Source organism: Stegostoma tigrinum, chromosome 34, assembly GCF_030684315.1.
Source record: "Stegostoma tigrinum isolate sSteTig4 chromosome 34, sSteTig4.hap1, whole genome shotgun sequence".
NCBI lineage: Eukaryota > Metazoa > Chordata > Chondrichthyes > Orectolobiformes > Stegostomatidae > Stegostoma > Stegostoma tigrinum.
In genome coordinates this window covers 20503601-20524172 of record NC_081387.1, presented here as the reverse complement: position 1 = coordinate 20524172, position 20572 = coordinate 20503601, and the positions used below count along the sequence as shown (strand labels likewise).

At 44.9% G+C, this 20572-nt stretch overlaps 1 protein-coding gene across 2 annotated transcripts in view; it reads left to right on the top strand.

Annotated features, from left to right (window-relative positions):
• The window catches only part of slc44a4 (solute carrier family 44 member 4), an 82917-nt gene extending 63822 nt beyond the window's left edge, over positions 1-19095 (top strand). For both annotated transcript variants that reach the window (XM_059639529.1, XM_059639530.1), the window contains exons 11-22: positions 1086-1208; positions 2033-2132; positions 3712-3804; positions 4782-4884; positions 6873-7129; positions 9100-9194; positions 10250-10353; positions 10508-10581; positions 12104-12174; positions 13889-13983; positions 14358-14442; positions 14745-19095. In XM_059639529.1, the coding sequence (XP_059495512.1) occupies positions 1086-1208; positions 2033-2132; positions 3712-3804; positions 4782-4884; positions 6873-7129; positions 9100-9194; positions 10250-10353; positions 10508-10581; positions 12104-12174; positions 13889-13983; positions 14358-14442; positions 14745-14860 (1316 nt within the window). In that variant the 3' untranslated portion in view covers positions 14861-19095. The remainder of the gene's footprint in view (positions 1-1085; positions 1209-2032; positions 2133-3711; positions 3805-4781; positions 4885-6872; positions 7130-9099; positions 9195-10249; positions 10354-10507; positions 10582-12103; positions 12175-13888; positions 13984-14357; positions 14443-14744) is intronic.
• Positions 19096-20572: the final 1477 nt, after the last annotated feature.

Below are 20572 nucleotides of genomic sequence, written 5' to 3'. Positions count from 1 at the left end.
TGCTTCGATTTTGACTTTTTTTTTGGGTTGGGTGGGGGGGGGGGAGGTTGCATGGGTGTGAAAATTTGCCATCCTTACCTGGTCTGCCCTACAGATTTCCAGAGCTACGGGAACATGATTGAATGACTCTCAATTTCCTTCTGAAATGGCTGAGTAATCCAGCCCAATGAAGGGCAATTAAGAATGACTAGTGCCGATATCCTGTGAACGAATTAAACAAAAACAATGATGGTGCTGATTGGTCATGAACTAATTGAATGGTGGAGCAGGTTTGAGGGGCTGCATGTTACAATTTTGAAGGCCCTCTCTCTCAACGTTTCACAGGAGTTTCCAGCTAATGCTGCTGGAGATGATCAGTCAGCAACAGAGGCCCTTTCAACAATAAGTAGAGGGAAGCTTCTTTTTTCCCCTTTTTTATTCATTCATGGGATGAGGGCATCGCTGGCCAGGTAGCATTTATTGTCCATCCCCAGTTGTTCAGAGTCAACCTTATTGCTGTGGGTCTGGAGTCACATGTAGACCAGGCCAGGTAAGGACAGCAGCTTCCTTCCGTAAAGCGTATTAGTGAACCAGATGGGTTTGTCTCTGACAGTCGACGCTGGTTTCGTGGTCTCTTAATTCCAGATATTTACTGAATTCAAATTCCACTGTTTGCCATGGTGGGATTCAAAACCAGGAACAATTTCTGGATCTTGAGGCTAACAGTCTACTGACAGTACCACTAGGCCATTGCCTCCCTTTTAGGGCAGAGGCACATGAAGGAAGTTGAAAGATTCCTTTTGTTACTGAAGTGTTCTTCAGATGTGGGTTACACAGACTCTAACTTTTATCTGTACAAGGCTTCAGTCACATGTCAGTTCAGAAATTTCTCTAGAGTTAACAACATAGGGGTTCAGTTTTTGGTAAATCGCACTGCTCTAAAAGTCATTTTTTGAATTCCACATCAGTTGAATGTGGTCTCTTTTTCAGCAATGAGCTGGTTTGAGAATCTTTCTTTGATTAAGTTATGTAGAAACACTGCATGCCCTGGTCCAAATTTTACTGTAATCACTGTGCTTTCAATACTTTGTGTCCTCTCATTTCAGGAATTTGGCACAGCTACTGGGAATATGACAACCTCAAAAAACAAGGAGCTACCATCACGACTATTGGATTCACCACGGATCTCCGGGTCTACGGACAAGTCAAGGAGACCTGGCTGGCTGTCTGTGAGTGTCCTTGGGATGTCACAGAAAAGCATGTCACTCACAGGCACAATACCATCTCCCTGCAGCAAGGGTTAATCTCCCAGCTTCTGCTGTGACGAAGAGAGGTGGGGGAAAGGGGTGACTGCCTGTCTCAGTTTCACTCTTCATTACGTCAACCCTGGGAAGAGTCTCCGGTGAAAATTTCACAGTTGCAGGACGGGTACAGTGCAGAAGGAGACTGTCATGTGTGCCTTGCCTCTTTTGACTGAACAAATAGCCTGCTGCCCTTCCCCTCTGCCTTCTTCCCATGAGCAAGTTTGTCTTCCGTTGTCAGATAATCCATTCCCTTTTGAATGACTTGATTGAAATGACATCCAGTGTGCACTCAGCCAGTCCTCCCTAGATCTTAACTACTTGCTGTGTGGAAAGGATTTTCCTCAGTTGCCATTGCTTCTTTTGTGGATCACTTTGTGTGTCCCAGTGGTTCTTTTTTGCCTTACCGCAAAAGAAACAGTTTCTCCCTATCTCCTCTGCCCGGATCCTTCGGGATTTTTGGCCACCTCTATCAGAACTCCTCTTGACCCCTTATTCTCCAAGAATACGGTCCTGGCTTCCCCAGACAACATTGTGTAACTTCAATAACTCATTGGGGGACACATCTGGAGGTCCTTTCTGTCAGCTCCCAGACATAGCAGCAGATGGCTTAGGAGTGCCTGGAGGCCATTTGGCCCCTTGAACCTTCTCAGTTTCATACTCTCTCTTCTTTACCTCTTTTGGTCCCCTCTTGATTAGAGTGATTGGGAGCAGAAGTTGGGACTGAAGGCGTGAAATCTTGTGTTTTTCAGTGATCATCCTGGCCGTCCTGGAGGTTATCATCCTGCTGCTCCTGATTTTCCTGCGGAAGAGAATCCTTATTGCGATTGCACTCATCAAAGAAGCCAGCAAGTATGTTGGTTGTTTGTTTGTAGCCTGTGCCTGCCCACTTGCAGCATGCATAGCCCACTCTCTGGAAATCCAACTGGTGAAGGGTCTCCCCACATCCAGTAGTGTTGGGTGATGTGCCACTGTGTAGCTTCCAATACCACCCTGCCAATGCAGCTCAAATGGACTTGGAGAGCGAACAGGGCACCCGTCACTCACTGTTCTGAGACGCTCCATCGCCTTGACTAATTTTCAAACCCAGGTTCTCCCTACCTCTTAATCATCCAAGGCATGGGTGACATTCCCTTTTTTTGATCCATAGCAGCACATGGCTCAGGAGTGCCTGGAGGTCATTTGGCCCCTTGAACCTTCTTTGCAATCTTAAGCTGATTTGTGATCTTGACTACTTCATATTCACTCACTCTTGGGATCTGGCCCTGTGTGCTGTAAATCATAATCAGACTTTTCTCTACCCACCCCACCCCAACCCCCAACCCCAGGGGTAAGAGGTAAGAAATACTTCCTCTCTATTTAAAATGGGGGACCCTTTCTCTTTTAAACGGTAATCCCAATTTCTAGATTCTCCCACAGAGAGAAACATTTTCTTCACATCTCTCCTGTCAAGACCCCTCCCTGAAGTCCAACCTGCCACCACCCCAACCCCCACCACCACACAATTGCTGTCACTGGGGACTTTTTGAAAGGACCCACTGCTCTGTCTAGGAATAGGAAGAGGTCACTCAAGTTGAACTGAATTGGAGTGATTTTCGATTAACAAGTGAGTGAAGGGTCACTGGAGCAGGTAGAAAACCCAAGTCAAGACCATAGTCATATCAGCCATGGTGGATGAGACATAATTTCAATTCGAGTCACTCCACGTGATGTCAACAAACAGTTGGAAGCATTGAATACTGACAAAGCTATGGGCTAAGACAACATACCGGCAATCGTACTGAAGACTTATGCTCCAGAACTTGCCACTCCCCTAGCCAAACTCTTTCCAGTACAGTCACAACACTGACATCTACCTGACAATATGGAAAATTGCCTATGTATGTCATGCACACACAAGGCAGGATGAATCCAACCCATCGGTTGCTCTCGATCATCAATGTGATGGGAGGTGTCACCAACAGTGCTATCAAACAGCACCTGCTCACTGATGCTGCCCCCGCGCCCCCCCCCCCCCCAGTTTGGGATCCACCAGGGCCACTTGGCTCCAGACCCCATAACAACGTGAGGCATCCTACTGTTTCCTCTGTTACGTGCGACTGATTGGTCCATCGAGCCTGCTGTGCCATTCTGTAAAGACATCGTGCTCTGATTACTCAACATTGCTGCCTACGCCTCCCCGATTAACGTCTCACCCCATGCTTATCAAAAAACCTAACCCCTTCTTCCTTTTAAAACATGTGAGGACCTTGCTTCCATGGCCTTTTTGAGAAAGAGATTGGGCAAGTTATCATCTCCCCTCTGCCTTAAGTAGGACCTGCGCATGAACAGAGAAGACCAATTTATGTCCTTGGGTTCTTTACAAATGCATGTCAGTATTGATGATCGACATGTGGATTTTTAAAAATTTTCTTTCTCTCTTATCCAACAGGGCAATCGGTCACATCATGTCATCACTTCTCTATCCCTTAATCACCTTTGTACTATTGGTGATTTGTGTGGCTTACTGGGGAATGACCGCTCTGTATCCTTTCAGTGCTTGGCCTGTCCCACCACAACAGACTTGAATGAATTTGAAGGAGACTATGCTGGCCTGAATTTATAATAGAAATGCATCCATTATCTTGTGTTGTGTGTTTGTAAGGGGGAGCGACCTTGGTGCATTGTACTCCCCTCATCCAACAACAACTTTGTTTTTAAAGTGCCTCTAATGTGGACATCTGTGGGCACTGCAGGAGGGGAATTTTAGAACGAACAGCACTGCCGCTGGGCACATAAGGAAATTTTAGGACAGCTGTCCAAAACCACCTCCCCAAAAAAAATGTTTGTGAGGAGTGTCATGAAGGAGGGTGGAGATACAAAGGGAGATGTGGGGAGTGGAGGGGGGGGGGGGCAGCTCTGTAACTTAGGGCTCAGGCCAGTGAGACCACTAGTGATGGACCAGTTCCAGTCGGCCACTTTCAAGGCAGGACACAAATGGGTGCGGGGTGGGCGCGTGGTGGTGGAGGAGTCTGGCGATGTGGCCAAGCTGGAAATAGCTGGCTTTGGATCTGGCAGGAATAGGAAGGAGGTCAGGAGCTCATCTCCAGGGTCAAATGTAACACCAAGACTGAGGACAGAGACAGGCCCTGTCCCCACTGAGAGGGTTAGAACTGATTGCATAGGCAATGGAGTTTGGAACCAAGACCAATGGTGTCAATTTTCTCCTGGGGGTGGGGGAGGGGGGTGTGTTGGAATCTCAGTTGATCCAGCGTGAGATGGACGGTGAGATAAATTAACCACAATGGTAGATTCGAGAGGTGGCTGGTGCTAAGGTAGAGCTGGATGTTGCTAAAGTACACAGTGAAATCAAATGGTCAGCTCTCAGTGGGAAACCACTGCGGGGTCCTGGAAAAGTTAGGATTTGAATGCTGCCTTCAAGGGATGTCTACAGCTCTTTAAACTGTTTTTGTTGAAAAAGCTCCCTTTCTGCCTGTTTCTTTAACGTTTGACGCCATGCAGATATCTTGCCACTTCAGGGGAGCCACTGTATCGGGTGGTGAATTTGGGCCCATCGAATCCCAGCTGCAATGCCATCCTTGGCAATGAAACCTGTGACCCCTTAGTAAGTGGATCTGTCAGAAATATTGGGCACAATCGTGTGTGCGGATGGGGTTGAGGACAAAGGTTTCGATGTTGTCTTCCAGTGTCTTCTGGCCCAAACCAATGAGTCCCCAGATGAGAAGGCCCGTGAATGCGTGGTCGCTAACAGGCATCTATTAACATTGGTCATTCTCACATGTCTGAATTCAAGGGGGCTCAGATTTCAGAGGGCTGTGGGACTGAAGGAGGTTGGGGTCAGCTGGGTGCAAGGCCTGCTGCCTGGAGCTGTTAATAAGCAGACCCAGGAGTGATCATTAGTTTCTAGCTTCACATTTGCAAACCATTTCAACTGCAGTTTGCAGTTCACAGGTTCAGTAACAGTAGAAAGGAGGCAAATCATTGCATTATATCAAAAAAAATTCCATAATTTCTTTAGAAAATAATTTTAAGTTCTCGAGCCCTCTCCATTCCACTTTCAGGCATGTGCTAAGCCAGAAAGTGGCCCCAGTCACGGCTTAGGATCATAAAGTCATACAGCATGGGAATGGACACTTTTTTCATATAACTCATCCATGCTGTCCAAGTTTCCCAAATTAAACTAGTCCCACTTTCCTGTGATGGGCCCACATCTCTCTCTCTCAACCTTTCCTACCATGTACCTATCCAAATGTCTGTCTGTCTTTTAAATGTTGTAAATCTACCTGCATCTACCACTTCCTTTTGATACTGTAGCTCATTCCACGAGAACCAACATCTCTTATTTTAGAAAAAAGTTGTCCCTTGGGTCCCTTTTTCTTTTAAGTTCTTCTCCTCTCACCTTAAAAATATGCCCTGTAGTTTTGAACCCCCCCCCCCCTCACCCTAGCCTAGGGAAAAGACCTTTGTTATTCACCTTATCTATGCTTTCATGGTTTTATAAACCTCTATAGAATAGAATATCCTATATTGTCCTGTGTGCTCACATACAGAGACGTACAGGAATAAAGTGCTAAGTTTATAAGGCCAGTTTCTTCAATTGTGCAGTTGTCATCTTACACTTTGAATTCCTTTCACTTTGCTTCCTTCAAGTGTCTGAAAGCATTGAATATTATTGAAATGTAAACTAATCCATTCTCTCTGGGCACTTACTGTAAATAACAAAGTTCATTACTGAACAAAAAAACTGTAAATGCTGGAAATCAAACAAAAAACAGATTGCTGGAGAAACTCATCAGGTCTGGTAGCATTTCTGGAGAGAAAGCAGAGTTAATGTTTGGGGTCCAGTGACCCTTCTTCAGAAGTCTCTCTTTTTTTTTGTGAAACTATGAAACTGAATTTGTGTTTATTTCTAAGTTCATTGCTGCTTTAACTGACCTCCCAACAGGGAAACGATAGCTTGCACTTCCACTATGTGGGAATGTCAACTTTTGTCCCTTCTCCAATACGATGGAGTATGGAGAAAGTAGATTGACTGACAGATTCCAAGCCCCAACCTGAATCTTTAAACATAGACACCTCCCCAGGGCACACTCTGCTCCTGTGATGTACAATTTAAGATCTGTACTGTTTAGCCTATATTGGCTCTCCTCAGCCTTTTATCCAGATTGTATCACTTCACATTTGCCAGTAAATGTATTACCCACTGCAAGAATAAAGTCAAATTACAGAAAATCCAAACTTAAAGGGCTGGAAAACACTTTTGTTTTGAGATAACATCTCCACTTTAACTCTGTTTCCCTCTCCCCAGATATGCCCTGACTCGCTAAGTATTTCAGCCTTTTCTGTTTGTTTTTCGATTCGAGTTAGCTGATATGAGTCTGTTCATTTCACCAGGCTGCTGAGAGCTACCTGAAACCTCTGTAGTCTTTTACACTTTGTTTTCCTGTTTGCCATGAGAGTTGACATTCCAACCTTGCAGACCTAAATCTGTGCGATTTTTGTAGATTCAGAAGGGTTGGTGAAACTGACAGACGCCAGGGTGTGTGGAAATGATCCTCAAGAATTGCAACTGTTTCTTCCTTCTGTCTGCAGTCCTTCAATGCTTCCAGCTACAACTGTGAGGGTGTAAAATGTGCCTTCTACAAGTACAACGACGAGGGAATCTTGCAGAGGAACCTCTTCAATCTCCAGATTTACAACATCGTCGGCTTCTTATGGTGCATGAATTTTGTCATCGCGCTGGGCCAGTGCACCCTGGCAGGTGCCTTTGCTTCCTATTACTGGGCCTTCAAAAAACCAGCAGATATTCCATATTTTGCAGTGTCTGGTTCCTTCATTCGCGCCCTCAGGTGAGCATACCACCCCTCCACTCACTGCAACAGAACTCCTTTAGAATTTTGAAGGGGTCTGGGTAGTGACTCTGTCTTTTCTTCTATGTCCCATTTTAACACAGGTGACAATAAGTCAAATAGTATGAACTTGCCCACTTTGGCAGGTAGAGTAGCAAGGGGGTGGAAAAACAAATGGAGAATGACTGACTGAAGAACACTGGAGGATCTGGGTGTCCAGGTGCATGAATCATTTTTGAATGTTTGTATGCAGGTCAAGCAAGTAGTGTGGTGGTATTATGGCTTTGAGAGATGAACTCTTCTCCTGGTTTCTTTTTTTTCAGGAAGAGTGGTTGAGACACAGATTGCTCGACACCTCTTCCAAACCAATGAAGTAAATAGCTGGTGAGGCTTTGGTTTTTCAATGTTGGAACAATAGAAGCAGCAATGAATGGGTGGAGTCAAGTCCCATAGAACCAGGATTCCAATTTAACTTTCAGTAGCTGTTGGGGTCTGTAGAATGCTCTATGTCCCTCCCTGCTACAGCCAAACACTTGAGTTTTTTTCCTTTTTTTTCTTTCTCTCCTGCTTTCTCTTTTTTTTTCCCCCCTTCTCTTTTTCTCTCTTAACCCCCCCCCCCAACCACTTCTGTCTCTTGCTTTTTCTCCCCCCCCCCCCACCTGCTTTTTTTTTCTTTTAACCTCATGGGCTGGAGAAACATTGCATGTGAGACACTATGTTCCATTGAATTTTCCTTTGCCAGGCATGTGGTTATGGGATATTACTATCTTGGAACAGCTCATCTGTGGTTTTATTAAGTATTTCAACAGAAGTTTTTTTAAAATTCTTGTTTTGTATTTTAACTGGAGTGGAAGAATGAAATGTGTTTTGCTTCGAGCTTGGTAGTTCGACCAGTCAAATTGCATCAAGAACACAACATCTTACATTGATCTTTTAAAATAAGAACAAGTTGGCATCTTAATTTTCCTCTTTATATATTTTGAGGGGTCTTGGTGTGGCTCATAACAGCAGTTAGCACAAAAATGGTGGCCTTTACTACAAGAGGTTTAGAGTATAAAAGTGAGGAAGATTTTGTTACAATTGTACAGTCATGGGTGAGACTGTTCCTACCCTCCAATGTCCAGTTTTGGTCCCTTGGAAGCAGACAGGCAGTAGCCTAGACTGTTAATCCAGAGACCCAGGTAATATTCTGGCAGAGATAATGGGAACTGCAGATGCTGGAGAATCCAAGATAACAAAGTGTGGAGCTGGATGAACACGGCAGGCCAAGCAGCATCTCAGGAGCACAAAAGCTGACGCTTCGGGCCGAGACCCTGCATCAGAAAAACGCCACGGTCTGACTGAACGGTGGCACAGGCTCTAAGTGCTTAATGCTGCTGTTGGCTCACCTCATGGGTCTTCCTGTCTGACCTCCACAACTAGGCAGGGCGATGATGACACATAGTGGGTTAGTAAACCAGAACACCAGGCTAATTTTCTGCGGAAGGTGGGTTTGAATCTCACCATGGAGCAGATGGTGAAATTTTGAATTCATTAAAAGGGCTAGTCTAATGCTGACCACACAAACACTATTGATTGTGAAAAGAAAATGTCTGGTTCACTAAACATCTAGTCTGGACTGCAGACCAATTTTGGCTGAGGCATTAACACCCATACTCATGAATAGATTGGGGGAGCAAAAAAAAACACTGCAGGATCCACAGAACATCAATCACAGATGCTCTCCCATTGTCTGCAAATTTAGGCGAAACCAGAAATGCTGACACAAAAAACCTCAGAGCATCCTGGGACCTCTTGGTCCATTATAGTTTCCTGGGATGTGGGTTCTGTGTCTCACATGACTGTTAAGTGAGCGAGATGATGAGAGTGTTGGTGTTGCATGTTTGTTTGGTTCTGACGGGGAGATGATCCCTACACATGATGTGAGTCAGTGTTTCGATGAGATTGGCTGACAGTTTATTTGTTCCTAGGTATCACACTGGATCTCTGGCCTTTGGAGCATTGATCCTAACCATTGTTCAGTTCATAAGAATCATCCTGGAATACTTGGATCACAAGCTGAAAAGTAAGAGCCTTGAGCCTTAACACTTATTTTTATGTCTGATGCAGTTTGAGTGGGGGAGAGAGAATGTGTCTCTGAATACGGGTGCAAGGGAGAAAGCTGCCTCGTTAGGGATTGGCGTTCACCATTATCTCCTCTGAGTCTATCAGGGCAACAACGTTTGCTGTGCTGGGGATCTCCAGCAGCCAGCTGGAACTACTGCCTCAGCAGGACACTGTAAATCCCTGTGGGGGTCTTGTGGCCCAATGATAGTGTTTCCACCTTTTTGAATTGGGGGTGGGGTGTGTGGTCTAAGTTCAAGACCTATTTACTCCAGATGTGTTGTAAATATCTTAAATAGGTTGATTAACAATATCTGTAATGTCTTGTGGATCAGTCTCTGTGATGTAATTGGCTTATGTGTTGAACGGTTAACCAAAAGGTTGCCGGTTTAAGACCATTTGGAGATGAAGCCTATGTTTTGGGGGGTCCTGTGGTGTAGTGCCCCCTCTGGGGCAGGAGGCCTCCATTCAAGACCAACCTGTAACAACAACTTTTGACCATGCTGATTTAGAAATACCTGTAGCATCTTTGTAGAATTAATGAGAATCAGTGGCTTAGTTGCTTAACAATCAGGCTAGGTGTGGGTCTTGTGGTGCAGTCCTAGCGTTCCTACCTCTGACCTAGAAGTTCCTGGCTCAAGTCCCACTTGTCCTGGAGGTGTGACATTAGCATGCCCAATTAAATGGGTTGATGTATACAAAAAAAACTTAAGTCAGGTTGGTGGATGCTTTTATTTTGGAGTGGCTTTGGAGCAAACTACAGTTAAATTTAATCGTATTATAGGACAGTATTGAGTGAAAAGCAAAGGCTGGAGGGATTTGATAGAGACCTTTTGTTAAAATAAAGTTTCTTCATCTCTCCTCATGGATTGTTTGCCAATTGTATTTTCTGAAACACCACCTCCTCCTGGTGGAAACCAGTTGGTACTTGTTTTAAAATCCTGAAAACTGTTTCTGATCTCCAACAGTTTGTGGCCTTCCTACTATCTCATTGTTGCTCCTCTCTCTTTCCTGCAGATTATCATAATCCCTTTACCAAATTCCTGCTGTGTTGTCTTAAGTGTTGCTTCTGGTGCCTAGAGAAATTTATCAAGTTCATAAATCGTAATGCCTACATCATGGTGAGTGAGGGGGATGGCTGCAATAGTAAATAACCTCTCTCTCTCTCTCTCTCTCTCTCTCTCTCTCTCTCTCTCTCTCTCTCTCTCTCTCTCTCTCATATTACGGAGTGGTTCCTAGGTGATTCATCACCTCTTTGTCTCTGCCTCATTATAGATTGCTGTCTATGGTAAGAATTTCTGTGTGTCAGCCAAGAATGCATTCAAGCTGTTGATGAGGAATGTGGTCAGGTAAGTGAACGCTACTGAACTCTATGAAATTGAACTTGCTCTGCCTTAATGTTACATCGGAGGGTGAGTGTGGAGGTGGGGGAGTGTTGCAGTTGAGAGGGAGGATGGGTAGTTGGAAGTCAATTCATCAATCTTGGGCTCCAACACATTGTCCAGGTCTCATGTTTGCTGTCTCTCTCATGCACTTTCTCTCGCATGCTGTCCACCTGTCTTTGTTTTCCTGTCGTGTATTCTCTCACTCCTTGCTCTGTGCCTGGTGTTTGAGCTGTCTCTAATCTGCACTTTAATTTTCTCTCACTTACTCTCCTTCATGCGCACTCTTGTACTCGCATAGGTTCCAATAATTTGATTCACTTGAACCTTCATTGGAAAATGACTTGGGTCTTGCCCAGCATTGATCAGAGTGTGTGGGAGGGGGAGCGAGGGGCTCCTTGGGGTTGCTCGTTTGATAGAAGTGAGTAAGATTTCTGGGAGCAGAAATGTTGTCTAGACAAGCGTCAAAGTGTATCTTGGCTGCTGGTGAGAAGGTCTGTCTTCATGCCAGGACACTCAGCTCTTCCACAAGACTGTCCTTTCTGTAATGCTCCTGCATAAAGAGAAGCAGTTTTTTTTTGTGGAGGCTAGTCATCTATAGCGTCATGGTGCAGACCCTTGAGGCTGTTATCAGAGATGCTTGCTGAGGTAACTACCAACTGCAGCTGCGGGTCCATCAACTCCAAAAAGGGCACTCTTGCTCCACTTCCAACGCAAAAGCTATTGATCACCAAGTGTTGTAGCCTGGCACATTCCAAGGTCCAGGACTATGTGCTGAAGGAAGCACTAGGCTTGGGCAGCTGCTTCAGAGCACAGTGGGCAAAGCTAACTTCCACCATAGTCCTCAATGGTTGAAAACTGAGATAAAGGCCTTGGGCTGAAAGCCCCCAGAGAATGTTTTACACAAACTAGAAATGCATAGTTTATATATTTATACAAACTGTAAGTACAGTGAGGCAGTTCCAGTAGTCAATTGACTGAAACCAGGTCTATATTTCACGTTATGCAATGTTCAGTTTGAACTGCTAGGTAATGCACTTTTACACATTATAAATACAGTTTTATATATTTTGGGAGGTACAGTAGGTAGTGGTGTGGTGAAGAAGCAATGCTCGCCAAAGATGATGAGAGAATTCCTTTCTTCAACACGGAGTTGCTGTGGATTAATGTATGCTCACTGGAAGAATGATAGACAGACACTTAAATGACTCTTGAAAGAGAATCTGAGATTAAATTACTCGCCCTCCTAAGTGGACCATCCCCACCCTCTCCTCTTCTCCTGAGCCATCAGATCCTGTGGGGAGGTGGGCACTGCGCTGCTTGGGGAGGAGCGGTTGGGAGCTGTAGAAGACAGTGCTTGCCTCCTGAAGGGTGTGGATGCCTTGTCATGGTTTGAGGGGGGCAGGTTTGGAGTATCAATGTTCTGATCTACAGTCTGGTTGCCAGTGACCCCACAAATCTCTTTTTTGCTTTGGCTTTTCCCCATTAGGGTGGTGGTGCTGGACAAAATCACAGACCTGCTGCTGCTTTTCGGGAAGCTCCTTGTTGTTGGTGGTGTGGGTGAGTAGATGGACTGGACGGACCTGAACTGAGAACCTCCTATGTGCGTTATGTTGGAGACTGCTCTAAATTGGCAGCCACCAAAGGTGTAACAGCTGCCCGTTCACCACCTCCCTCCCCAGTATCCAAGGGCCTAAACATACCTTCCAGGTGAAGCAGCACTTTACCTGCATTTCCCACAATCTAGTCTACTGCAGTCACTGCTCACAAGATGGTCTCTTCCACGTCGAGGAGGCAAAACGAGCATCTAATTTCTGCCCGCAGAAAAGACCGAGCTTCCAGTCACCTGCCATATTAGCACACCACTTTGTTCCCTGGCCAACATCTCTGTCTCAGGCTTGCTGTAGTGTTCCAGCAAAGCTAGCGCAAGCTGGAAGAACAGCACCTCACTTTCTTCTTGTAGACTGCAGCCCTTCGGTCTCGATGTAGAGTTCAATCATTTTAGGGCCTAAACGCTATGTCCCAACCCCGCTACCCCCCACACAAGCCTTGTTATCACACAGTCTGCCATTTCACACTACCTGTTCTGAGGAAGGGTCACTAGAACCGAAACATTGAGTCTGATTTTGGTTTTTTTCACCGATTGCTGCCAGATCTGCTGAGCTTTTCCAGCAGCTTCTGTTTTGTTAAGTTGCCTTCGTTAATGAGGGTAGTGGTGATGTGGGGAAGAAGGATGTTTATAGGATGTTGGAAGATACAGACACTGAACAGAGGAATTAGTCCTACACTCTGGAGAGTTGAGGACCAACAGAATAAAAAAAAAATCAGAAGTAGTCTCTTCAGGAGAGATGTTTGGAAGAGATCTTTTTAAGAGTGGCTCAGTGGTTAGCTCTGCTGTCCCCCCTCAGTCAGGGACCTGGGTTCAATTCCACCACTAGGAAACTCTGTGTCCCTGTCTGTGTCCCTGTGTGTGTCTCTTCAGAGGGTCACTGTGGACTTGATGGGACGAATGGCCTGCTTGCACACTGGGGATTCGATGATTCCTCACACAGAGTGGGGGTGGGGTGTGGAACTCTTTGACTAAGCCTGTACTGTTTAGAGGGTGCTAATCATCTCAAACCAGAGATTGCTTGACTTTTGCAAGGCAAGGGTTGTTAAGGAATTTGGAGCTGGGGAGAGTATAATGATGTGAATGCGGACAAGGAGACTGGGTGCCACAGTGTGGTCATAGCGACTGGGTTGTGGCAAACGCTTGCTGGCACTGTGGGCCATCTGCCTGCAAGGTGGATGCTCTCCACCTAGTGGCATTTCACCCTGCTTCTTTATTTGTCCACCAGTTGATGTAGGTCAGCAAGAGCAGGCAGGGGGAATCGGGACTGGATGTGAGATAGACAGGAGGCCAGCAGAGTTTTAGATGATCTGAGGTTTACAGAGGCTGAACAGCCATCCCTTGTTCCCATATCTCTTCAGGATATGTTGGAGGCCCTGTGATGTCATGACATTTTGTGAGCAAATAAAAGCTGAGGAATTCACAGCAGAGGATGCAATAACTGTTGTGGGAAGTCAATGGCAAGGAGGAATGTTGAAGGACAACACGAAACACTATATTAGTTTGGGAGTTGTCATCTGGAGGATTCTCAATTTCGCCACAAACTAATCCTCCCCGTGTTCACAGGATCACTTCTGTAATCTTTACACAGCCTTTGGTTCTGCAGCATTTCTCCTTTTTCTTTGAAAGAATAAATACATTTGTCTTGTGTTTTTCCTTCCCTAGGTGTTTTGGCATTTTTCTTCTTCACTGGAAGGATAAAAATTCCTGATCCGACATTCCAGGCTCCTACCCTGAATTATTATTGGCTGCCAATACTGGTATGTGTTAATCATGAAGCTGTCGGAGTGCAACAGTGCAGGGAAAGGGGGCCTAGTGCTAACATCAAATGGGCGAGTAACTGTGCCGAGGCTAATTCTTTGGGGCCAGAATTCAAATGCCTATCAAGGCAGCTGGTAGAATTTAGGTTCAGTGACTGTGACCCTTTAATTCCTTGTTTTAAAAAAAAACTGGTTCACTAATACCCTTTTGAGAAAGAACTCAATCATACAATTCAGAAGAGGCCTAACCACATGCAAGAACCTGAATGGAGGGGGAAGACGAGACCTTTCAGTTGGTTGCCCGTTGACTGTGGGAGGAGGAAGGAGTTTGTTATGATTTAACATAACTTCCTCTGTCTCCATGTCCTACACAGACTGCGGTGGTCGGGTCCTATATGATAGCCCATGGGTTCTTCAGTGTTTACAACATGTGCGTCGACACACTGTTCCTCTGCTTCTGTAAGTAACATTTGCACCCATCAGAATTTTTTTGTGCAGAATTGAAAATAAAATAAAATTTAATTTTAAGAAAAAAGCCAGGCATGTTTAAATGCTGGGCACTATCATGCGATTGTTCCTGCGGAGCTTGCTGCATGCTGATTAGCTGTTGCAATACCCTCTCAGTGACTGTATAGCCCACCTCCCAAAGCACTTCACTGAGAGGCTTTTGCTCTGCAGAGCCTGCAGCACAGAGGGCACTATTTGAATGCAAGTCAGTCTTTCCCTGCTCCTCGTTATTTTCTCTCTGTCCTTGCCAACAGTGGAGGATCTCGAGAGGAACGACGGCTCAGCAGAAAAGCCTTATTACATGCCCTCTTCTCTGATGAAAATTCTCAATAAGAAAAACAAACCTGTCAAGTCCAAGGAGAAGAAATAATCTCCCAGCTGCTTGCAATTTCAGATGTTGTAAGACTGAACGCCATTCGTTGCATTTCTGAGGGGAAGAGAGCTGACTTGGGATGGGTTTGGGGGTTGGTGTGGTGGGGAGGGTTAGCCGAAATACAGCATCAAAACTACCCAGTAGAATCCCTTTTCTGGAACGTCCCCTCCCAACAAAACTGGGTGTGGATCAACGGCCCACTCCTAGAGTACATCAGAAATATGAGGCCTGCTTCCCACTTCTGCTGTGATCTTCCCATCGTGGCGACTGCCTCTTCCCTTGTTCCCTTACCAGTTCTGAGGGATTCTACTGATACACTATGGCACCTTATTAACCATGTCCAGGATTGGCTGAGTGATGCCTTCCAGGGCCCATCAGCTGCTCAAAGTAGTACTTTGATTTTATTTAACAATAGTTGACCCAGCAATATTGTTGATTTCAGTCTTCCGTGGCCTTAATCCAGGGGGAATTAGATGTGTTGCTGTTACTATTTACCACTTGTGCCTTTTGAAAAAGTGACTTTTTTCCCCTGAAGAAAATGACCTAATTAAATGCACTTTTGCTCTCGCTCTCGCTCTCTCGCACGCTCTCCCCTCATTTCCTCGCATTCTCTGCTCTTTTTTCCCCCCAGTAGAAAAATATTCTAATTGTTTCTTGTGGCCTAAACAAATAATTTACCCACATGTACCTACCTCCATTATGGAAAGGTTTTCTCTTGTTATAAAATCAAACCAAGCCCTCCGATTATGGATGGGCTCACAGCAGCCAGAACCAGGCAGGAAGTCCTTGATGTGTGGCCCTGAGAGAGCACCAGTGTGAAATTTAACTTCCTCCTATATGCCATCTTTTTCTTTAATGTGCATTTTCACTTCCTTCCTCCCTCTTTGCCTATCTCTTACCTTCCATACCTCCCCCTCTCCAATTTCCTCCCTTCCCCTTACCCTTTTTGAGCACCTACTTGCTCTGTCTCTCTTCTTTGTCTTGACTTCTCCTTGCCCCTCTCCTTCTGTGTCTTTGGCCTTCCCCCTCTTGTTCCAGTATCCCCAGATATGATGTGTAGGGGCTGTTTTATGCCCTAGTCCTTTAAATGGTGTGTACAATTGAGCCAAGTTGGGGCTAGCAGAGAAACATAAAATAAAGACAGGCCCATGACAAGAATGGATCAGACCCCTGTGTACTGATGACTGTCACCAGAACTGTTCTGTACAACGTCTTCATTGAAACCACCGCATTACGTGTGGTTCCACTGGGATTGACATAGGGACAAGGGTGAGGCTGGGTCTGGGGCGGGAAGGAGAGGGATTAGTGTGCAGTGTAGGGGGCCACTGTAGCTGGATCTGATCTGCAGCTCGGTGAATGCCAAGCCTTTTCCAGTCTCTGCTTTCATTAACCCTCTGCATGCTGGTGAGTTTGAGGGAAAGTGATGTCAAGTAGCATCTCAGTACTGCAGCTATTGGCTTTGTTTCTTGGTTCAGATCAATCATATTCTGGAGGGTAGAGGAGTTTGGGTCTGACAGTGAGTCCATTATTGTGGAACTGCCTGGTTCTATTCTGGTGGAAGAAGTGAGGTATTCTGTGCAGCATACGGAACAGCTATAGCTGGAGTTTGGTGACCAGCAACAAAAAGGAAATGATTTTTGACTTCTGCAGTCTGATCTTGGTGAATGTACGTGGGTGGGGTTGGCAAGATCAGTCAGCTGTTAATTGAGCATCTGCAGTACTTTGACCCCCCCCCCCTCCCCCCCACTCCCAATCTACCCCACTCAACCACACAATCTTGAACTCTAATAACATTCACTGGATATCAAATCCTTTTGCTTCTACCGCCTTTTCAGGGGAGGGTGGGACAGCTGTGTTCTTTCAACATAACCTTCCACCTTTCAAAGGATGGAACAAAATTTCTGAATGTATTCTAAAAGCCAAACAAAATCCAGCTGAAAGGTTAAAGTTGGTCTTGGGGTCCATCAACAGTTCGACTCACTGGCTGACTGCTTCAGATGTCTCCCATCTGAGAATTTTTTTTTCATGCACCGGGAGAAAACTGTATCCTTCTGACTTTATTTTTATTCTTTTGTCTGTCTCTCTGTTGAGATGCTCATCTGCCAGTGAGGAGGGGGCTCCCTCATTCCCTGTTGTTGAGACCATTTGGTTAAGACCCCGTACTGCTGACTACTGTTCACAGCCCTGGTGTCACCAGCTTTACTGCCCAGCACTAGTGGTTTAGTTTCACTGACTTTTCATACATCACTGAAGGATCCATTATTTCCCTCTCTCCCCATGTACCCTTCTCTCCCTCCCCATCTCCAGAACGGTATGCCGAAGTCATCCTTCAGGGTGAAAACTTTTCTTTTAAACGTAACTTCTCCAGCTTAAAACATTTTGTTCAAATTCTTGCTCATCCCTCAAATCTCCTTCTATGTGATGTTAATGGTGTGGAGCTGGTTTGTACCAGTATTAATATCAATCTTGGCATTTTCCTGGGCTGTGATTTTACTGCTGGGTTTAAACATGCTTTACACACAATTCTGGTGAATTCCTGATTGGCATGAAATCCAACTTTTAAAAAAAAATTAAATGTTTAATTTGAAACAACAGGACCTTCATTGTAACCTTGTTGGTTAACTCAGCTGCTGGACATCTAGTTTGTAATGCAGGGTGACACCAACGGCACAGGATCAATTCCTGCACCAGATAAGGTTGCACTGAAGGCCCCACCTCTTCAACGTTGGCCCTCACTTGAGATGCGGTGACCCTTGGGTTACACCACTGTCGTCACCCCTCTTTAATGAGGGACCAGCTCTCTGCCCCTACAGTGACTTTACCTTTACTAGCTCCGAGCTGAGTGACTTCCAATTGAGTGAGAATTTCGGGGTGGGATTGGGAAATGGGGATGTGAATGCAGGGAAGGTGGGTGTTGGTTAGGATTTTCCCTAGGAGAACACTTACAACACGCCATATTTGCTGCAAAAGTGAAAAAAGATTGGGAAGATTCTCTACATTTGAAGACCTCATGATCAATCCGATTTCTGTACTGTTTCTCTCTGTCTCTCAGTTTCTAGTATCCAACTGCGATTGCACTTTGAGATTATTTATTTAGGCAGCCAGTGATTGAACAAGGGCGAACAGCTTCTTCTCTCCGAGCCTCATTTTGTGTTGGGGGCATGGGGGTGGGGCGTGCAGAAATGAATTGGCACTCTGACACTTCAACCTGTTCACTGAGGAGGCTGATGATAGCGGCAGGGCCTGACGTCTGCATGAAGCCACTCCTTGGAGCATACTGCTGGATGTATCCACACTGTGAACACAACCTGTATCTGTCTGCATTGTTTTTAACATGTGCCTTGGAGATGATGGGGTCAGGGAGTGGGTGCGTGGTGTAGTGGAATTGGTTTTCTCTTGCTATCTGAGCCAAATTGAGGTGACCCAGTCTGGACCTCAGTTAGTGCATCTAGCAGTTTGGATTAAATTTGCATTTGGGTTGATTTATAATTTTTATTTTCCATTGTGTATTTTAAGATGTGCCTTGCACATCTCCCTGCTTGATGAGCTGAGGATAGTTTGCTTCTGTACAAAATAATTTGGAATGACACCAAGCCAAACACGAGCCTGGTGGAAAATCCTTCCAGATTTTAACTTATGATCATGTGTGGACTGAGAGTTGACTGAGTGCAAGAGTGGGATTGGTGCAGTATATCGTACTGCACCTCAATGCTCAGCCTGACACATCTTTTACATTGAAGTCACTGCCAGTGATTTTTATACCATACTAATTGCTTCCAAGGATGAACAACGTGAATTTTATATCAAAGATTAACATTATTAATCGGCGTGCATTGGCCATGAGTGTGTCATATGAATGCTGATGCTGGCATCCAAGCTAAACTGTTGGAATAGTCATGTTTCTTTTTAAAGTTTTAATAACTCAGTACTTTTTGATCCACCTCCACCCCATGATAAGTGATCAGCCACTCATTTTACAGTAACCTCAGATTCTGTAACCTGATAATTTAATCTAAATGGCACTTTTTCTGAATGAGAAATCAAATGTTTGTAAACAGTATTGGAATTAATATCCAGGCTGTAAACCCTGATTCTCCAGCACTTTCTCAGAATATCATTGCACTAGACTATGGACTGGTTCAGTCATTTTGCTTAGACTGAATTTAGCTGTTGATCAGTTTTTGTTTTCATAAATGTTTCACAGCTGTGTTAATAAAGTTAATTGTGAATGATCCTAGTGTCTCTTGGCCTGCTGTGTTCATCCAACTCTCCACCCTGTTATTACATCCAACTCTCTGCTGCCTACGTCCCTAATACCTCCAAGTACAATATCTTAAAAGGTGATCCTTTCCCACGCTCTGCTGACCACCCCCCCCCCCCCCCCCCCCATTAGCTTTGATAACCACCCCAACTCTCCATCCTCCCTATCTTTGTAATTAGCAAGAGAGCATCTGTAAACTGCAGGAGCATTCCAATGACTGCTCAGGAGCGCAGAACAGTGGCAAATCATACTCCACTGAAAACTTGGCAGGGTCAGCAAGACAGGGATTAGACTATATGGCTGTCTTCAGTTGGAGCCTGGAAAGTATTGAACATCAAGGGCCTGTACTGTGCTGTAATGTTCTATGTTCTATCAAATGGAACTTTTGTTGTGCAGATCCACAGATCTCAAAGTAGCACAGTAAGTAAATTTAGGTGGGTAAGAAGATCTATGGGACACTTGCTTTTATTAGGTGAGACATAAAGTAGAGTGAGAAGATTATGCAGAAACTGACAAAACTGCTTAGGTGTAAAATTGAGGGGGGAGCTGAGACATTTGAGGGGTATAGAAAAGGTAGATAGGAAGCTGCCTTTCCCATTAATACTGAGCTCAATAACCAGAGGGGAGAGAGACAAGGTAAAGATGTAGAAGCCGAAGATGAGGGTTATGGGCCAAAAACTGGAAAATTCAAGTAATGCAGTTAGACCTTAGCCCACCATATCCATGTTGGTCAAAATGACCTCCTGTGCTGTAAATGTCATGTCTATAAATTATGCTCACTCTCTGAAATAAATTCCACATTGTCCCTTCTCCCAAATGCTCAATTATCCATAATTTCTGAAATCCTTTAAATGTATCTGTTGCAATCTTCTTTCCCAATCATCCCTAAAAAGTGTTTCAAATGGCTTCAAACTTTATCAAAATCTTTACCAGCTTCCCAAGAGTTGTGTTAAGCAATACTCTGCTGTCTATCTCTGCTGTAAAGTTGTGACTGTGTTGGTGCTTTTGTCACTCCTCATTGATCAGTCTTGTGGGGTCCCTGATGGGTGTGTTTTTTTTTTTCCCCCCCCCCCCCTTCCACTAGAGTTGGTGGCACTTTATCAGAAGATGGTGAAACACAATAAAAAGCTCTTGGCAACAGAGACAGACACATACTGACAAACAGAATGACACACTCGGGCACAGAAAGATGGCTAGTGACTCATATACGCAAAGTGAAAAACACTTATAATACAGAGACACTGCGCCACACTGAGACAAGCATACATACTGCAGCACACGTGCACGCACACACTTTTGCAATAACATACCCATGTAGCAACAGACATACAGCATGACCCACTCAGACAGAGACACAAACTATCAGATCAAGCACCTTTTGAAAGTGATGAGGGTTTCTTTCTCTACCTTCCTGTCAGTGAATTCCCAACCCCTCTTACCCACTGAGC